At 46.9% G+C, this 20,712-nt stretch overlaps 1 protein-coding gene across 1 annotated transcript in view; it reads right to left on the bottom strand.

The window, feature by feature from the left end:
• The window catches only part of vwf (von Willebrand factor), a 169,092-nt gene that overhangs the window by 15,149 nt on the left and 133,231 nt on the right, over positions 1-20,712 (bottom strand). The window contains exon 49 of the mRNA XM_031801117.1: positions 20,305-20,421. Coding sequence (XP_031656977.1) covers positions 20,305-20,421 — 117 coding nt within the window. The remainder of the gene's footprint in view (positions 1-20,304; positions 20,422-20,712) is intronic.

Below are 20,712 nucleotides of genomic sequence, written 5' to 3'. Positions count from 1 at the left end.
CCTCTGTTAACCCTAACCCATTCTCCATTAACCCTAACCCATCCTCAGTTAACCCTAACCCATCCTCAGTTAACCCTAACCCTAACCCATCCTCTGTTAACCCTAACCCATCCTGCATTAACCCTAACCCTAACCCATCCTCAGTTAACCCTAACCCTAACCCATCCTCTGTTAACCCTAACCCATCCTCTGTTAACCCTAACCCATCCTCTGTTAACCCTAACCCATCCTCTGTTAACCCTAACCCTAACCCATACTCAGTTAACCCTAACCCATCCTCTGTTAACCCTAACCCATCCTCTGTTAACCCTAACCCATCCTCAGTTAACCCTACCCCTAACCCATCCTCCATTAACCCTAACCCATCCTCAATTAACCCTAACCCATCCTCAGTTAACCCTAACCCTAACCCATCCTCTGTTAACCCTAACCCATCCTCTGTTAACCCTAACCCATCCTCTGTTAACCCTAACCCATCCTCTGTTAACCTTAACCCTAACCCATACTCAGTTAACCCTAACCCATCCTCTGTTAACCCTAACCCATCCTCAGTTAACCCTAACCCTAACCCATCCTCCATTAACCCTAACGCATCCTCCATTAACCCTAACCCATCCTCCATTAACCCTCACCCATCCTCCGTTAACCCTAACCCATCCTCCATTAACCCTAACCCATCCTCTGTTAACCCTAACCCAACCTCAGTTAACCCTAACCCATCCTCAGTTAACCCTAACCCATCCTCTGTTAACCTTAACCCATCCTCCGTTAACCCTAACCCATCCTCCGTTAACCCTAACCCATACTCTGTTAATCCTAACCCATCCTCCATTAACCCTAATCCTAACCCTTCCTCCATTGACCCTAACCCATCTTCCGTAAACCCTAACCCTAACCCATCCTCTGTTAACCCTAACCCTTCCTCCATTAACCCTAACCCATCCTCTGTTAACCCTAACCCTTCCTCCATTAACCCTAACCCATCCTCTGTTAACCATAACCCATCCTCCATTAACCCTAACCATAACCCATACTCTGTTAACCCTAACCCATCCTCAGTTAACCCTAACCCTAACCCATCCTCTGTTAACCCTAACCCATCCTCGGTTAACCCTAACCCATCCTCTGTTAACCCTAACCCATCCTCTGTTAACCCTAACCCATTCTCTGTTAACCCTAACCCATCCTCTGTTAACCCTAACCCATCCTCTGTTAACCCTAACCCTAACCCATACTCAGTTAACCCTAACCCATCCTCTGTTAACCCTAACCCATCCTCCATTAACCCTAACCCATCCTCAGTTAACCCTAACCATAACCCATACTCTGTTAACCCTAACCCATCCTCAGTTAACCCTAACCCATCCTCTGTTAACCATAACCCTATCCCATCCTCTGTTAACCCTAACCCATCCTCTGTTAACCCGACCCCATCCTCTGTTAACCCTAACCCATCCTCTGTTAACCCTAACCCATCCTCTGTTAACCCTAACCCATCCTCTGTTAACCCGAACCCATCCTCTGTTGACCCTAACCCATCCTCTCTTAACCCTAACACATCCTCAGTTCACCCTAACCCATCCTCTGTTAACCCCAACCCTAACCCATCCTCAGTTAACCCTAACCCATCCTCCATTAACCCTAACCCTAACCCATCCTCAGTTAACCCTAACCCATCCTCCATTAACCCTAACCCTAAACCCATCCTCAGTTAAACCTAACACATCCTCCATTAACCCTAACCCTAACACATCTTCCGTTAACCCTAACCCTAACCCATCCTCAGTTAACCCTAACCCATCCTCCGTTAACCCTAACCCATCCTCTGTTAACCCTAACCCGTCCTCCATTAACCCTAATCCTAACCCATCCTCCATTAACCCTAACCCATGCTCCATTAACCCTAACCCTGACCCATCCTCAGTTAACCCTAACCATAACCCATACTCTGTTAACCCTAACCAAACCTCAGTTAACCCTAACCCTAACCCATCCTCTGTTAACCCTAACCCATCCTCAGTTAACCCTAACCCTAACCCATCCTCTGTTAACTCTAACCCATCCTCTGTTAACCCTAACCCATCCTCTGTTAACCCTAATCCATCCTCTGTTAACCTTAACCCTAACCCATACTCAGTTAACCCTAACCATCCTCTGTTAACCCTAACCCATCCTCCATTAACCCTAACCCATCCTCCATTAACCCTAACCCATCCTCCATTAACCCTAACCCATCCTCCATTAACCCTAACCCATCCTCCATTAACCCTAACCCATCCTCCGTTAACCCTAACCCATCCTCCATTAACCCTAACCCATCCTCCATTAACCCTAACCCATCCTCAGTTAACCCTAACCCATCCTCAGTTAACCCTAACCCATCCTCCATTAACCCTAACCCATCCTCCATTAACCCTAACCCATCCTCCATTAACCCTAACCCATCCTCCATTAACCCTAACCCATCCTCTGTTATCCCCAACCCAACCTCAATTAACCCTAACCCATCCTCAGTTAACCCTAACCCATCCTCCGTTAACCCTAACCCATCCTCTGTTAACCCTAACCCATCCTCCATTAACCCTAAACCCATCCTCAGTTAAACCTAACCCATCCTCCATTAACCCTAACCCATCCTCTGTTAACCCTAACCCTTCCTCCATTAACCCTAACCCATCCTCTGTTAACCCTAACCCTTCCTCCATTAACCCTAACCCATCCTCTGTTAACCATAACCCATCCTCCATTAACCCTAACCATAACCCATACTCTGTTAACCCTAACCCATCCTCAGTTAACCCTAACCCTAACCCATCCTCTGTTAACCCTAACCCATCCTCGGTTAACCCTAACCCATCCTCTGTTAACCCTAACCCATCCTCTGTTAACCCTAACCCATTCTCTGTTAACCCTAACCCATCCTCTGTTAACCCTAACCCATCCTCTGTTAACCCTAACCCTAACCCATACTCAGTTAACCCTAACCCATCCTCTGTTAACCCTAACCCATCCTCCATTAACCCTAACCCATCCTCAGTTAACCCTAACCATAACCCATACTCTGTTAACCCTAACCCATCCTCAGTTAACCCTAACCCATCCTCTGTTAACCATAACCCTATCCCATCCTCTGTTAACCCTAACCCATCCTCTGTTAACCCGACCCCATCCTCTGTTAACCCTAACCCATCCTCTGTTAACCCTAACCCATCCTCTGTTAACCCTAACCCATCCTCTGTTAACCCGAACCCATCCTCTGTTGACCCTAACCCATCCTCTCTTAACCCTAACACATCCTCAGTTCACCCTAACCCATCCTCTGTTAACCCCAACCCTAACCCATCCTCAGTTAACCCTAACCCATCCTCCATTAACCCTAACCCTAACCCATCCTCAGTTAACCCTAACCCATCCTCCATTAACCCTAACCCTAAACCCATCCTCAGTTAAACCTAACACATCCTCCATTAACCCTAACCCTAACACATCTTCCGTTAACCCTAACCCTAACCCATCCTCAGTTAACCCTAACCCATCCTCCGTTAACCCTAACCCATCCTCTGTTAACCCTAACCCATCCTCTGTTAACCCTAACCCGTCCTCCATTAACCCTAATCCTAACCCATCCTCCATTAACCCTAACCCATGCTCCATTAACCCTAACCCTGACCCATCCTCAGTTAACCCTAACCATAACCCATACTCTGTTAACCCTAACCAAACCTCAGTTAACCCTAACCCTAACCCATCCTCTGTTAACCCTAACCCATCCTCAGTTAACCCTAACCCTAACCCATCCTCTGTTAACTCTAACCCATCCTCTGTTAACCCTAACCCATCCTCTGTTAACCCTAATCCATCCTCTGTTAACCTTAACCCTAACCCATACTCAGTTAACCCTAACCCATCCTCTGTTAACCCTAACCCATCCTCCATTAACCCTAACCCATCCTCCATTAACCCTAACCCATCCTCCATTAACCCTAACCCATCCTCCATTAACCCTAACCCATCCTCCATTAACCCTAACCCATCCTCCGTTAACCCTAACCCATCCTCCATTAACCCTAACCCATCCTCCATTAACCCTAACCCATCCTCAGTTAACCCTAACCCATCCTCAGTTAACCCTAACCCATCCTCCATTAACCCTAACCCATCCTCCATTAACCCTAACCCATCCTCCATTAACCCTAACCCATCCTCCATTAACCCTAACCCATCCTCTGTTATCCCCAACCCAACCTCAATTAACCCTAACCCATCCTCAGTTAACCCTAACCCATCCTCCGTTAACCCTAACCCATCCTCTGTTAACCCTAACCCATCCTCCATTAACCCTAAACCCATCCTCAGTTAAACCTAACCCATCCTCCATTAACCCTAACCCATCCTCTGTTAACCCTAACCCATTCCCCATTAACCCTAACCCTAACACATCCTCAGTTAACCCTAACCCTAACCCATCCTCTGTTAACCCTAACCCATCCTCGGTTAACCCTAACCCATCCTCTGTTAACCCTAACCCATCCACTGTTAACCCTAACCCATTCTCTGTTAACCCTAACCCATCCTCTGTTAACCCTAACCCATCCTCTGTTAACCCTAACCCTAACCCATCCTCTGTTAACCCTAACCCATCCTCCATTAACCCTAACCCATCCTCAGTTAACCCTAACCATAACCCATACTCTGTTAACCCTAACCCATCCTTAGTTAACCCTAACCCATCCTTAGTTAACCCTAACCCATCCTCTGTTAACCATAACCCTAACCCATCCTCTGTTAACCCTAACCCATCCTCTGTTAACCCGAACCCATCCTCTGTTAACCCGAACCCATCCTCTGTTAACCCGAACCCATCTCTTAACCCTAACCCATCCTCTATTAACCCTAACCCATCCTCAGTTAACCCTATTTTTTTATATTTTTTATTATTTATTTCACCTTTATTTAACCAGGTAGGCTAGTTGAACACCTTTATTTAACCAGGTAGGCTAGTTGAACACCTTTATTTAACCAGGTAGGCTAGTTGAGAACAAGTTCTCATTTGCAACTGCGACCTGGCCAAGATAAAGCATAGCAGTGTGAGCAGACAACAAAGAGTTACACATGGAGTAAACAATTAACAAGTCAATAACACAGTAGAAAACAAAGGGGGGGTCTATATACAATGTGTGCAAAAGGCATGAGGAGGTAGGCAAATAATTACAATTTTGCAGATTAACACTGGAGTGATAAATGATCAGATGGTCATGTACAGGTAGAGATATAGGTGTGCAGAAGAGCAGAAAAGTTGATAAATAAAAACAGTATGGGGATGAGGTAGGTGAAAAGGGTGGGCTATTTACCAATAGACTATGTACAGCTGCAGCGATCGGTTAGCTGCTCAGATAGCTGATGTTTGAAGTTGGTGAGGGAGATAAAAGTCTCCAACTTCAGCGATTTTTGCAATTCGTTCCAGTCACAGGCAGCAGAGTACTGGAACGAAAGGCGGCCAAATGAGGTGTTGGCTTTAGGGATGATCAGTGAGATACACCTGCTGGAGCGCGTGCTACGGATGGGTGTTGCCATCGTGACCAGTGAGCTGAGATAAGGCGGAGCTTTACCTAGCATAGACTTGTAGATGACCTGGAGCCAGTGGGTCTGGCGACGAATATGTAGCGAGGGCCAGCCGACTAGAGCATACAAGTCGCAGTGGTGGGTGGTATAAGGTGCTTTAGTGACAAAACGGATGGCACTGTGATAGACTGCATCCAGTTTGCTGAGTAGAGTGTTGGAAGCCATTTTGTAGATGACATCGCCGAAGTCGAGGATCGGTAGGATAGTCAGTTTTACTAGGGTAAGCTTGGCGGCTTGAGTGAAGGAGGCTTTGTTGCGGAATAGAAAGCCGACTCTTGATTTGATTTTCGATTGGAGATGTTTGATATGAGTCTGGAAGGAGAGTTTGCAGTCTAGCCAGACACCTAGGTACTTATAGACGTCCACATATTCTAGGTCGGAACCATCCAGGGTGGTGATGCTAGTCGGGCATGCAGGTGCAGGCAGCGACCGGTTGAAAAGCATGCATTTGGTTTTACTAGCGTTTAAGAGCAGTTGGAGGCCACGGAAGGAGTGTTGTATGGCATTGAAGCTTGTTTGGAGGTTAGATAGCACAGTGTCCAAAGACGGGCCGAAAGTATATAGAAAGGTGTCGTCTGCGTAGAGGTGGATCAGGGAATCGCCCGCAGCAAGAGCAACATCATTGATATACACAGAGAAAAGAGTCGGCCCGAGAATTGAACCCTGTGGCACCCCCATAGAGACTGCCTAACCCTAACCCATCCTCAGTTAACCCTAACCCATCCTCCATTAACCCTAACCCATCCTCCATTAACCCTAACCCATCCTCCATTAACCCTAACCCATCCTCTGTTAACCCTAACCCATCCTCTGTTAACCCTAACCCATCCTCCATTAACCCTAACCCATCCTCCATTAACCCTAACCCATCCTCTGTTAACCCTAACCCATCCTCAGTTAACCCTAACCCATCCTCTGTTAACCTTAACCCATCCTCCGTTAACCCTAACCCTAAACCATCCTCTGCTAATCCTAACCCATCCTCAGTTAACACTAACCCATCCTCCATTAACCCTAACCCATCCTCCATTAACCCTAACCCATCCTCCATTAACCCTAACCCATCCTCTGTTAACCCTAACCCATCCTCTGTTAACCCTAACCCATCCTCCATTAACCCTAACCCATCCTCCATTAACCCTAACCCATCCTCTGTTAACCCTAACCCATCCTCAGTTAACCCTAACCCATCCTCTGTTAACCTTAACCCATCCTCCGTTAACCCTAACCCTAAACCATCCTCTGCTAATCCTAACCCATCCTCAGTTAACACTAACCCATCCTCCATTAACCCTAACCCATCCTCAGTTAACCCTATCCCTAACCCATCCTCCATTAACCCTAACCCATCCTCCATTAACCCTAACCCATCCTCCATTAACCCTTACCCATCCTCCATTAACCCTAACCCATCCTCCGTTAACCGTAACCCATCCTCAGTTAACCCTAACCCATCCTCAGTTAACCCTAACCCATCCTCAGTTAACCCTAACCCATCCTCCGTTAACCCTAACCCATCCTCTGCTAACCCTAACCCATCCTCAGTTAACCCTGACCCTAACCCATCCTCCATTAACCCTAACGGATCCTCAGTTAACCCTAACCCTAACCCATCCTCCATTAACCCTAACCCATCCTCCATTAACCCTAACCCATCCTCTGTTAACCCTAACCCATCCTCCATTAACCCTAACCCATCCTCCATTAACCCTAACCCATCCTCCGTTAACCCTAACCCATCCTCCGTTAACCCTAACCCATCCTCAGTTAACCCTAACCCATCCTCAGTTAACCCTAACCCATCCTCTGTTAACCCTAACCCATCCTCTGTTAACCCTAACCCATTCTCTGTTAACCCTAACCCATCCTCCATTAACCCTAAACCCATCCTCAGTTAAACCTAACCCATCCTCCATTAACCCTAACCCTAACCCATCCTCCGTTAACCCTAACCCATCCTCAGTTAACCCTAACACATCCTCCATTAACCCAAACCCTAAACCCATCCTCAGGTAAACATAACTCATCCTCCATTAACCCTAACCCAAACCCATCCTCCGTTAACCCTAACCCTAACCCATCCTCTGTTAACACGAACCCATCCTCCATTATCCCTAATCCTAACCCTTCCTCCATTAACCCTAACCCATCTTCCGTAAACCCTAACCCTAACCCATCCTCTGTTAACCCTAACCCATCCTCCATTAACCCTAACCCATCCTCTGTTAACCCTAACCATAACCCATCCTCCATTAACCCTAACCCATCCTCAGTTAACCCTAACCCTAACCCATCCTCTGTTAACCCTAACCCATCCTCTGTGAACCCTAACCCATCCTCTGTTAACCCTAACCCATCCTCTGTTAACCCTAACCCTAACCCATCCTCTGTTAACCCTAACCCTAACCCATCCTCTGTTAACCCTAACCCATCCTCTGTTAACCGTAAACCCATCCTCTGTTAACCCAAACCCATCCTCTGTTAACCCTAACCCATCCTCTGTTAACCCTAACCCATCCTCTGTTAACCCTAACCCATCCTCAGTTAACCCTAACCCATACTCAGTTAACCCTAACCCATCCTCTGTTAACCCTAACCCATCCTCAGTTAACCCTAACCCATCCTCGTTAACCCTAACCCATCCTCTGTTAACCCTAACCCATCCTCTGTTAACCCTAACCCATCCTCTGTTAACCCTAACCCATCCTCCATTAACCCTAAACCCATCCTCAGTTAACCTAACCCATCCTCCTCAGTTAACCCTAACACATCCTCCATTAACCCAAACCCTAAACCCATCCTCAGTTAAACCTAACTCATCCTCCATTAACCCTAACCCTAACCCATCTCCGTTAACCCTAACCCTAACCCATCCTCTGTTAACCCAAACACATCCTCCATTATCCCTAATCCTAACCCTTCCTCCATTAACCCTAACCCATCTTCTGTAAACCCTAACCATAACCCATCCTCTGTTAACCCTAACCCTTCCTCCATTAACCCTAACCCATCCTCTGTTAACCCTAACCATAACCCATCCTCCATTAACCCTAACCCATCCTCAGTTAACCCTAACCATAACCCATACTCTGTTAACCCTAACCCATCCTCAGTTAACCCTAACCCTAACCCATCCTCTGTTAACCCTAACCCGTCCTCTGTTAACCCTAACCCATCCTCTGTTAACCCTAACCCATCCTCTGTTAACCCTAACCCATCCTCTGTGAACCCTAACCCATCCTCTGTTAACCCTAACCCATCCTCTGTTAACCCTAACCCATACTCAGTTAACCCTAACCCATCCTCTGTTAACCCATCCTCAGTTAACCCTAACCATAACCCATACTCTGTTAACCCTAACCCATCCTCTGTTAACCCTAACCCTATCCCATCCTCTGTTAACCCTAACCCTAACCCATACTCAGTTAACCCTAACCCATCCTCTGTTAACCCTAACCCATCCTCTGTTAAACCTAACCCATCCTCTGTTAACCCTAACCCATCCTCTGTTAACCCTAACCCATCCTCAGTTAACCCTAACCCTAACCCATCCTTCATTAACCATAACCCATCCTCCATTAACCCTAACCCATCCTCCATGAACCCTAACCCATCCTCTGTTAACCCTAACCCATCCTCTGTTAACCCTAACCCTAACTCATACTCAGTTAACCCTAACCCATCCTCTGTTAACCCTAACCCATCCTCTGTTACCCTAACCCTAACCCATACTCAGTTAACCCTAACCCTAACCCATACTCAGTTAACCCTAACCCTAACCCATACTCAGTTAACCCTAACCCATCCTCCATTATCCCTAATCCTAACCCTTCCTCCATTAACCCTAACCCATCTTCCGTAAACCCTAACCCTAACCCATCCTCTGTTAACCCTAACCCATCCTCCATTAACCCTAACCCATCCTCTGTTAACGCTAACCATAACCCATCCTCCATTAACCCTAACCCATCCTCAGTTAACCCTAACCATAACCCATACTCTGTTAACCCTAACCCATCCTCAGTTAACCCTAACCCTAACCCATCCTCTGTTAACCCTAACCCATCCTCTGTTAACCCTAACCCATCCTCTGTGAACCCTAACCCATCCTCTGTGAACCCTAACCCATCCTCTGTGAACCCTAACCCATCCTCTGTGAACCCTAACCCATCCTCTGTTAACCCTAACCCTAACCCATCCTCTGTTAACCCTAACCCTAACCCATCCTCTGTTAACCCTAACCCTAACCCATCCTCTGTTAACCCTAACCCTAACCCATCCTCTGTTAACCCTAACCCATCCTCTGTTAACCGTAACCCATCCTCTGTTAACCCAAACCCATCCTCTGTTAACCCTAACCCATCCTCTGTTAACCCTAACCCATCCTCTGTTAACCCTAACCCATCCTCTGTTAACCCTAACCCTAACCCATACTCAGTTAACCCTAACCCATCCTCTGTTAACCCTAACCCATCCTCTGTTAACCCTAACCCATCCTCAGTTAACCCTAACCCATCCTCTGTTAACCCTAACCCATCCTCTGTTAACCCTAACCCATCCTCTGTTAACCCTAACCCATCCTCTGTTAACCCTAACCCATCCTCCATTAACCCTAAACCCATCCTCAGTTAAACCTAACCCATCCTCCTCAGTTAACCATAACACATCCTCCATTAACCCAAACCCTAAACCTATCCTCAGTTAAACCTAACTCATCCTCCATTAACCCTAACCCTAACACATCCTCCATTAACCCAAACCCTAAACCCATCCTCAGTTAAACCTAACTCATCCTCCATTAACCCTAACCCTAACACATCCTCCGTTAACCCTATCCTAACCCATCCTCTGTTAACCCGAACCCATCCTCCATTATCCCTAATCCTAACCCTTCCTCCATTAACCCTAACCAATCTTCCGTAAACCCTAACCCTAACCCATCCTCTGTTAACCCTAACCCTTCCTCCATTAACCCTAACCCATCCTCTGTTAACCCTAACCATAACCCATCCTCCATTAACCCTAACCCATCCTCAGTTAACCCTAACCATAACCCATACTCTGTTAACCCTAACCCATCCTCAGTTAACCCTAACCCTAACCCATCCTCTGTTAACCCTAACCCATCCTCTGTTAACCCTAACCCATCCTCTGTTAACCCTAACCCATCCTCTGTGAACCCTAACCCATCCTCTGTTAACCCTAACCATAACCCATCCTCCATTAACCCTAACCCATCCTCAGTTAACCCTAACCATAACCCATACTCTGTTAACCCTAACCCATCCTCAGTTAACCCTAACCCTAACCCATACTCTGTTAACCCTAACCCATCCTCTGTTAACCCTAACCCATCCTCTGTTAACCCTAACCCATCCTCTGTTAACCCTAACCCATCCTCTGTTAACCCTAACCCATCCTCTGTTAACCGTAACCCATCCTCTGTTAACCCTAACCCATCCTCTGTTAACCCTAACCCATCCTCTGTTAACCCTAACCCATCCTCTGTTAACCCTAACCCATCCTCTGTTAACCCTAACCCATCCTCTGTTAACCCTAACCATCCTCTAACCCATCCTCTGTTAACCCTAACCCTAACCCATACTCAGTTAACCCTAACCCATCCTCTGTTAACCCTAACCCATCCTCAGTTAACCCTAACCCATCCTCAGTTAACCCTAACCCATCCTCTGGTTAACCCTAACCCATCCTCTGTTAACCCTAACCCATCCTCTGTTAACCCTAACCCATCCTCTGTTAACCCTAACCCATCCTCTGTTAACCCTAACCCATCCTCCATTAACCCTAAACCCATCCTCAGTTAAACCTAACCCATCCTCCTCAGTTAACCCTAACACATCCTCCATTAACCCAAACCCTAAACCCATCCTCAGTTAAACCTAACTCATCCTCCATTAACCCTAACCCTAACCCATACTCAGTTAACCCTAACCCATCCTCTGTTAACCCTAACCCATCCTCCATGAACCCTAACCCATCCTCAGTTAACCCTAACCATAACCCATACTCTGTTAACCCTAACCCATCCTCTGTTAACCCTAACCCTATCCCATCCTCTGTTAACCCTAACCCTAACCCATCCTCTGTTAACCCTAACCCTAACCCATCCTCTGTTAACCCTAACCCATCCTCTGTTAACCGTAACCCATCCTCTGTTAACCCTAACCCATCCTCTGTTAACCGTAACCCATCCTCTGTTAACCCTAACCCATCCTCTGTTAACCCTAACCCATCCTCTGTTAACCCTAACCCATCCTCTGTTAACCCTAACCCCATCCTCTGTTAACCCTAACCCTAACCCATACTCAGTTAACCCTAACCCATCCTCTGTTAACCCTAACCCATCCTCTGTTAAACCTAACCCATCCTCCATTAACCCTAACCCATCCTCAGTTAACCCTAACCATAACCCATACTCTGTTAACCCTAACCATCCTCAGTTAACCCTAACCCTAACCCATCCTCTGTTAACCCTAACCCATCCTCTGTTAACCCTAACCCATCCTCTGTGAACCCTAACCCATCCTCTGTTAACCCTAACCCATCCTCTGTTAACCCTAACCCATCCTCTGTTAACCCTAACCCATCCTCTGTTAACCGTAACCCATCCTCTGTTAACCCAAACCCATCCTCTGTTAACCCTAACCCATCCTCTGTTAACCCTAACCCATCCTCTGTTAACCCTAACCCATCCTCTGTTAACCCTAACCCTAACCCATACTCAGTTAACCCTAACCCATCCTCTGTTAACCCTAACCCATCCTCAGTTAACCCTAACCCATCCTCAGTTAACCCTAACCCATCCTCTGTTAACCCTAACCCATCCTCTGTTAACCCCTAACCCATCCTCTGTTAACCCAAACCCATCCTCTGTTAACCCTAACCCATCCTCTGTTAACCCTAACCCATCCTCTGTTAACCCTAACCCATCCTCTGTTAACCCTAACCCTAACCCATACTCAGTTAACCCTAACCCATCCTCTGTTAACCCTAACCCATCCTCAGTTAACCCTAACCCATCCTCAGTTAACCCTAACCATCCTCAGTTAACCCTAACCCATCCTCAGTTAACCCTAACCCATCCTCTGTTAACCCTAACCCATCCTCTGTTAACCCTAACCCATCCTCTGTTAACCCTAACCCATCCTCTGTTAACCCTAACCCATCCTCTGTTAACCCTAACCCTAACTCATACTCAGTTAACCCTAACCCATCCTCTGTTAACCCTAACCCATCCTCTGTTACCCTAACCCTAACCCATACTCAGTTAACCCTAACCCTAACCCATACTCAGTTAACCCTAACCCTAACCCATACTCAGTTAACCCTAACCCATCCTCCATTATCCCTAATCCTAACCCTTCCTCCATTAACCCTAACCCATCTTCCGTAAACCCTAACCCTAACCCATCCTCTGTTAACCCTAACCCATCCTCCATTAACCCTAACCCATCCTCTGTTAACGCTAACCATAACCCATCCTCCATTAACCCTAACCCATCCTCAGTTAACCCTAACCATAACCCATACTCTGTTAACCCTAACCCATCCTCAGTTAACCCTAACCCTAACCCATCCTCTGTTAACCCTAACCCATCCTCTGTAACCCTAACCCATCCTCTGTGAACCCTAACCCATCCTCTGTGAACCCTAACCCATCCTCTGTGAACCCTAACCCATCCTCTGTGAACCCTAACCCATCCTCTGTTAACCCTAACCCTAACCCATCCTCTGTTAACCCTAACCCTAACCCATCCTCTGTTAACCCTAACCCTAACCCATCCTCTGTTAACCCTAACCCTAACCCATCCTCTGTTAACCCTAACCCATCCTCTGTTAACCGTAACCCATCCTCTGTTAACCCAAAACCCATCCTCTGTTAACCCTAACCCATCCTCTGTTAACCCTAACCCATCCTCTGTTACCCTAACCCATCCTCTGTTAACCCTAACCCTAACCCATACTCAGTTAACCCTAACCCATCCTCTGTTAACCCTAACCCCATCCTCTGTTAACCCTAACCCATCCTCAGTTAAACCCTGTTAACCCTAACCCATCCTCTGTTAACCCTAACCCATCCTCTGTTAACCCTAACCCATCCTCTGTTAACCCTAACCCATCCTCCATTAACCCTAAACCCATCCTCAGTTAAACCTAACCCATCCTCCTCAGTTAACCATAACACATCCTCCATTAACCCAAACCCTAAACCTATCCTCAGTTAAACCTAACTCATCCTCATTAACCCTAACCCTAACACATCCTCCATTAACCCAAACCCTAAACCCATCCTCAGTTAAACCTAACTCATCCTCCATTAACCCTAACCCTAACACATCCTCCGTTAACCCTATCCTAACCCATCCTCTGTTAACCCGAACCCATCCTCCATTATCCCTAATCCTAACCCTTCCTCCATTAACCCTAACCAATCTTCCGTAAACCCTAACCCTAACCCATCCTCTGTTAACCCTAACCCTTCCTCCATTAACCCTAACCCATCCTCTGTTAACCCTAACCATAACCCATCCTCCATTAACCCTAACCCATCCTCAGTTAACCCTAACCATAACCCATACTCTGTTAACCCTAACCCATCCTCAGTTAACCCTAACCCTAACCATCCTCTGTTAACCCTAACCCATCCTCTGTTAACCCTAACCCATCCTCTGTTAACCCTAACCATCCTCTGTGAACCCTAACCCATCCTCTGTTAACCCTAACCATAACCCATCCTCCATTAACCCTAACCCATCCTCAGTTAACCCTAACCATAACCCATACTCTGTTAACCCTAACCCATCCTCAGTTAACCCTAACCCTAACCCATACTCTGTTAACCCTAACCCATCCTCTGTTAACCCTAACCCATCCTCTGTTAACCCTAACCCATCCTCTGTTAACCCTAACCCATCCTCTGTTAACCCTAACCCATCCTCTGTTAACCGTAACCCATCCTCTGTTAACCCTAACCCATCCTCTGTTAACCCTAACCCATCCTCTGTTAACCCTAACCCATCCTCTGTTAACCCTAACCCATCCTCTGTTACCCTAAACCCATCCTCTGTTAACCCTAACCCATCCTCTGTTAACCCTAACCCTAACCCATACTCAGTTAACCCTAACCCATCCTCTGTTAACCCTAACCCATCCTCAGTTACCCTAACCCATCCTCAGTTAACCCTAACCCATCCTCTGTTACCCTAACCCATCCTCTGTTAACCCTAACCCATCCTCTGTTAACCCTAACCCATCCTCTGTTAACCCTAACCCATCCTCTGTTAACCCTAACCCATCCTCCATTAACCCTAAACCCATCCTCAGTTAAACCTAACCCATCCTCCTCAGTTAACCCTAACACATCCTCCATTACCCAAACCCTAAACCCATCCTCAGTTAAACCTAACTCATCCTCCATTAACCCTAACCCTAACCCATACTCAGTTAACCCTAACCCATCCTCTGTTAACCCTAACCCATCCTCCATGAACCCTAACCCATCCTCAGTTAACCCTAACCATAACCCATACTCTGTTAACCCTAACCCATCCTCTGTTAACCCTAACCCTATCCCATCCTCTGTTAACCCTAACCCTAACCCATCCTCTGTTAACCCTAACCCTAACCCATCCTCTGTTAACCCTAACCCATCCTCTGTTAACCGTAACCCATCCTCTGTTAACCCTAACCCATCCTCTGTTAACCGTAACCCATCCTCTGTTAACCCTAACCCATCCTCTGTTAACCCTAACCCATCCTCTGTTAACCCTAACCCATCCTCTGTTAACCCTAACCCATCCTCTGTTAACCCTAACCCTAACCCATACTCAGTTAACCCTAACCCATCCTCTGTTAACCCTAACCCATCCTCTGTTAAACCTAACCCATCCTCCATTAACCCTAACCCATCCTCAGTTAACCCTAACCATAACCCATACTCTGTTAACCCTAACCCATCCTCAGTTAACCCTAACCCTAACCCATCCTCTGTTAACCCTAACCCATCCTCTGTTAACCCTAACCCATCCTCTGTGAACCCTAACCCATCCTCTGTTAACCCTAACCCATCCTCTGTTAACCCTAACCCATCCTCTGTTAACCCTAACCCATCCTCTGTTAACCGTAACCCATCCTCTGTTAACCCAAACCCATCCTCTGTTAACCCTAACCCATCCTCTGTTAACCCTAACCCATCCTCTGTTAACCCTAACCCATCCTCTGTTAACCCTAACCCTAACCCATACTCAGTTAACCCTAACCCATCCTCTGTTAACCCTAACCCATCCTCAGTTAACCCTAACCCATCCTCAGTTAACCCTAACCCATCCTCTGTTAACCCTAACCCATCCTCTGTTAACCCTAACCCATCCTCTGTTAACCCTAACCCATCCTCTGTTAACCCTAACCCATCCTCCATTAACCCTAAACCCATCCTCAGTTAAACCTAACCCATCCTCCTCAGTTAACCCTAACACATCCTCCATTAACCCAAACCCTAAACCCATCCTCAGTTAAACCTAACTCATCCTCCATTAACCCTAACCCTAACCCATACTCAGTTAACCCTAACCCATCCTCTGTTAACCCTAACCCATCCTCCATGAACCCTAACCCATCCTCAGTTAACCCTAACCATAACCCATACTCTGTTAACCCTAACCCATCCTCTGTTAACCCTAACCCTAACCCATCCTCTGTTAACCCTAACCCTAACCCATCCTCTGTTAACCCTAACCCATCCTCTGTTAACCGTAACCCATCCTCTGTTAACCCTAACCCATCCTCTGTTAACCCTAACCCATCCTCTGTTAACCCTAACCCATCCTCTGTTAACCCTAACCCATCCTCTGTTAACCCTAACCCATCCTCTGTTAACCCTAACCCTAACCCATACTCAGTTAACCCTAACCCATCCTCTGTTAACCCTAACCCATCCTCTGTTAAACCTAACCCATCCTCTGTTAAACCTAACCCATCCTCTGTTAACCCTAACCCTAACCCATCCTTCATTAACCATAACCCATCCTCCATTAACCCTAACCCATCCTCCATGAACCCTAACCCATCCTCGGTTAACCCTAACCCATCCTCTGTTAACCCTAACCCTAACCCATACTCAGTTAACCCTAACCCATCCTCTGTTAACCCTAACCCATCCTCCATGAACCCTAACCCATCCTCAGTTAACCCTAACCATAACCCATCCTCTGTTAACCCTAACCCATCCTCTGTTAACCCTAACCCATCCTCTGTTAACCCTAACCCTAACCCATACTCAGTTAACCCTAACCCATCCTCTGTTAACCCTAACCCATCCTCCATGAACCCTAACCCATCCTCAGTTAACCCTAACCATAACCCATACTCTGTTAACCCTAACCAATCCTCTGTTAACCCTAACCCTAACCCAATCTCTGTTAACCCTAACCCATCCTCTGTTAACCCTAACCCATCCTCTGTTAACCCTAACCCATCCTCTGTTAACCCTAACCCATCCTCTGTTAACCCTAACCCATCCTCTGTTAACCCTAACCCATACTCAGTTAACCCTAACCCATACTCAGTTAACCCTAACCCATCCTCTGTTAACCCTAACCCTAACACATCCTCCATTAACCCTAACCCATCCTCCATTAACCCTAACCCATCCTCCGTTAACCCTAACCCATCCTCTGTTAACCCTAACCCATCCTCTGTTAACCCTAACCCTAACCCATACTCAGTTAACCCTAACCCATCCTCTGTTAACCCTAACCCTAACCCATCCTCCATTAACCCTAACCCATCCTCCATTAACCCTAACCCATCCTCCGTTAACCCTAACCCATCCTTCATTAACCATAACCTATCCTCCATTAACCCTAACCCATCCTCAGTTAACCCTAACCCATCCTCTGTTAACCTTAACCCATCCTCCGTTAACCCTAACCCTAAACCATCCTCTGCTAACCCTAACCCATCCTCAGTTAACCCTAACCCATCCTCCATTAACCCTAACCCATCCTCAGTTAACCCTAACCCTAACCCATCCTCCATTAACCCTAACCCATCCTCCATTAACCCTAACCCATCCTCCGTTAACCCTAACCCATCCTCTGTTAACCCTAACCCATCCTCTGTTAACCCTAACCCATCCTCTGTTAACCCTAACCCATCCTCTGTTAACCATAACCCATCCTCCGTTAACCCTAACCCATCCTCCATTAACCCTAACCCATCCTCCATTAACCCTAACCCATCCTCCATTAACCCTAACCCATCCTCTGTTAACCCTAACCCATCCTCAGTTAACCCTAACCCATCCTCCATTAACCCTAACCCATCCTCAGTTAACCCTAACCCATCCTCTGTTAACCCTAACCCATCCTCTGTGAACCCTAACCCATCCTCTGTGAACCCTAACCCATCATCTGTTAACCCTAACCCTAACCCATCCTCTGTTAACCCTAACCCTAACCCATCCTCTGTTAACCCTAACCCATCCTCTGTTAACCGTAACCCATCCTCTGTTAACCCAAACCCATCCTCTGTTAACCCTAACCCATCCTCTGTTAACCCTAACCCATCCTCTGTTAACCCTAACCCTAACCCATACTCAGTTAACCCTAACCCATCCTCTGTTAACCCTAACCCATCCTCCATTAACCCTAACCCATCCTCTGTTAACCCTAACCCATCCTCTGTTAACCCTAACCCATCCTCCATTAACCCTAACCCATCCTCAGTTAACCCTAAACCATCCTCCATTAACCCTAACCCATCCTCCATTAACCCTAACCCATCCTCTGTTCACCCTATCCCATCCTCTGTTAACCTTAACCCATCCTCCGTTAACCCTAACCCTAACCCATCCTCTGCTAACCCTAACCCATCCTCGGTTAAACCTAACCCATCCTCCATTAACCCTAACCCTAACCCATCCTCCGTTAACCCTAACCCATCCTCTGTTAACCCTAACCCATCCTCAGTTAACACTAACCCATCCTCCGTTAACCCTAACCCTAACCCATCCTCCATTAACCCTAACCCATCTTCCGTAACCCCTAACCCTTCCTCCATTAACCCTAACCCATCCTCAGTTATCCCTAACCATAACCCATCCTCAGTTAACCCTAACCCTAACCCGTCCTCCATTAACACTAACCCATCCTCCGTTAACCCTAACCCTAACCCATCCTCCATTAACCCTAACCCATCTTCCGTAAACCCTAACCCTTCCTCCATTAACCCTAACCCATACTCTGTTAACCCTAACCCTAACCCATCCTCTGTTAACCCTAACCCATCCTCTGTTAACCCTAACCCATCCTCTGTTAACCCTAACCCTAACCCATCCTCCATTAACCCTAACCCGTACCCATCCTCCATTAACCCTAACCCATCCTCTGTTAACCCTAACCCATCCTCAGTTAACCTTAACCCATCCTCCGTTAACCCTAACCCTAACCCATCCTCTGCTAACCCTAAACCATCCTCAGTTAACCCTAACCCATCCTCCATTAACCCTAACCCATCCTCAGTTAACCCTAACCCCTCCTCTGTTAACCCTAACCCTAACCCATCCTCTGTTAACCCTAACCCATCCTCAATAACCCTAACCCTAACCCATCCTCTGTTAACCCTAACCCATCCTCCGTTAACCCTAACCCATCCTCTGTTAACCCTAACCCGTCCTCAGTTTAACCCTAACCCTAACCCATCCTCAGTTAACCCTAACCCTAACCCATCCTCTGTTAACCCTAACCCATCCTCCATTAACCCTTCCCTAACCCATCCTCTGTTAACCCTAACCCTAGTTAACCCTAACCCATCCTCCATTAACCCTAACCCATCCTCAGTTAACCCTAACCCTAACCCATCCTCTGTTAACCCTAACTCATCCTCTGTTAACCCTAACCCTAGTTAACCCTAACCCAAACCATCAGTATGGAGGCAACCCTGGCAAGTCGACAACTGCGCTTGGTGGGCCATGTGCTCAGGATGCCCCACCTACCACGACATGTCCTCTATGGCAGAAGACCATCTCAAAGAGACATGCTGGAAGTGTCACATGAAACCTGGGGACCTCGAGTCAGCTGCAGCTGAGCGTTCATTTTGGAGCTTGCTATGTAACGGAGTTAACCACCTGGAATCACAACCTACCCACCATAGAGATATGTTATGCCAGCACAGGCCCCACCGCACCATACTTCTACACATTCTCCAGATTCAATCTCCCGATTCAAACTCCCGATTCAATCTCCCGATTCATTCTCCAGATTCATTCTCCAGATTCATTCTCCAGATTCATTCTCCAGAATCAATCTTCAGAATCAATCTCCAGATTCAATCTCCAGATTCAATCTCCAGATTCAATCTCCAGATTCAATCTTCAGAATCGATCTCCAGATTCAATTTACAGATTCAATTTCCAGATTCAATCTCCAGATTCAATCTCCAGATTCAATCTCCAGATTCATTCTCCAGATTCAGTCCCTAACATGTCCTAGCTGTGGAAGAACATACAGCTCCCGGATTGGACTTCACATTCACCTGCAATGGCATCGCGACCGAGAGCGGTAGCCATATCCTTTCCATAACCCCGGAAGCAACATTACATACGGCAACTATGAACTGCCATAAGTAAGTAAGGTGGTGATGATGGTGATGAAGGTGTCTTACCTCAGGGCAGGCAGGACAGCTGATGCGTCGACAGGACAGCTTGTATCTTCTAACGGCTCCTTCCTCCACTGAACACGTGCAGTGAGTACAGAGATCCACCATCAGACTCTCCTCCGCCTACACAAACACGCACGCACGCACACATACACACACGCACGCGCACACACACACACAGACAGAAAATACATGTGTATGAATTTTAGTAAGTGTGTGTGTGTGTGTGTGATATGTGTGTGTGTGTGTGTGTGTGTGTGTGTGTGTGTGTGTGTGTGTGTGTGTGTGTGTGTGTGTGTGTGTGTGTGTGTGTGTGTCTATGTGTGTGTGATATGTGTATGTATGTATGTATGTATGTATGTGTGTGCGTGTGTGTGTGTGTGATATGTATGTGTGTGTGTGTGTGTGTGTGTG

This window comes from Oncorhynchus kisutch, linkage group LG22 (assembly GCF_002021735.2).
Source record: "Oncorhynchus kisutch isolate 150728-3 linkage group LG22, Okis_V2, whole genome shotgun sequence".
Classification (NCBI taxonomy): domain Eukaryota; kingdom Metazoa; phylum Chordata; class Actinopteri; order Salmoniformes; family Salmonidae; genus Oncorhynchus; species Oncorhynchus kisutch.
The sequence above is the reverse complement of the archived record's forward strand: the minus strand, read 5'-3'. Positions and strand labels throughout refer to the sequence as shown.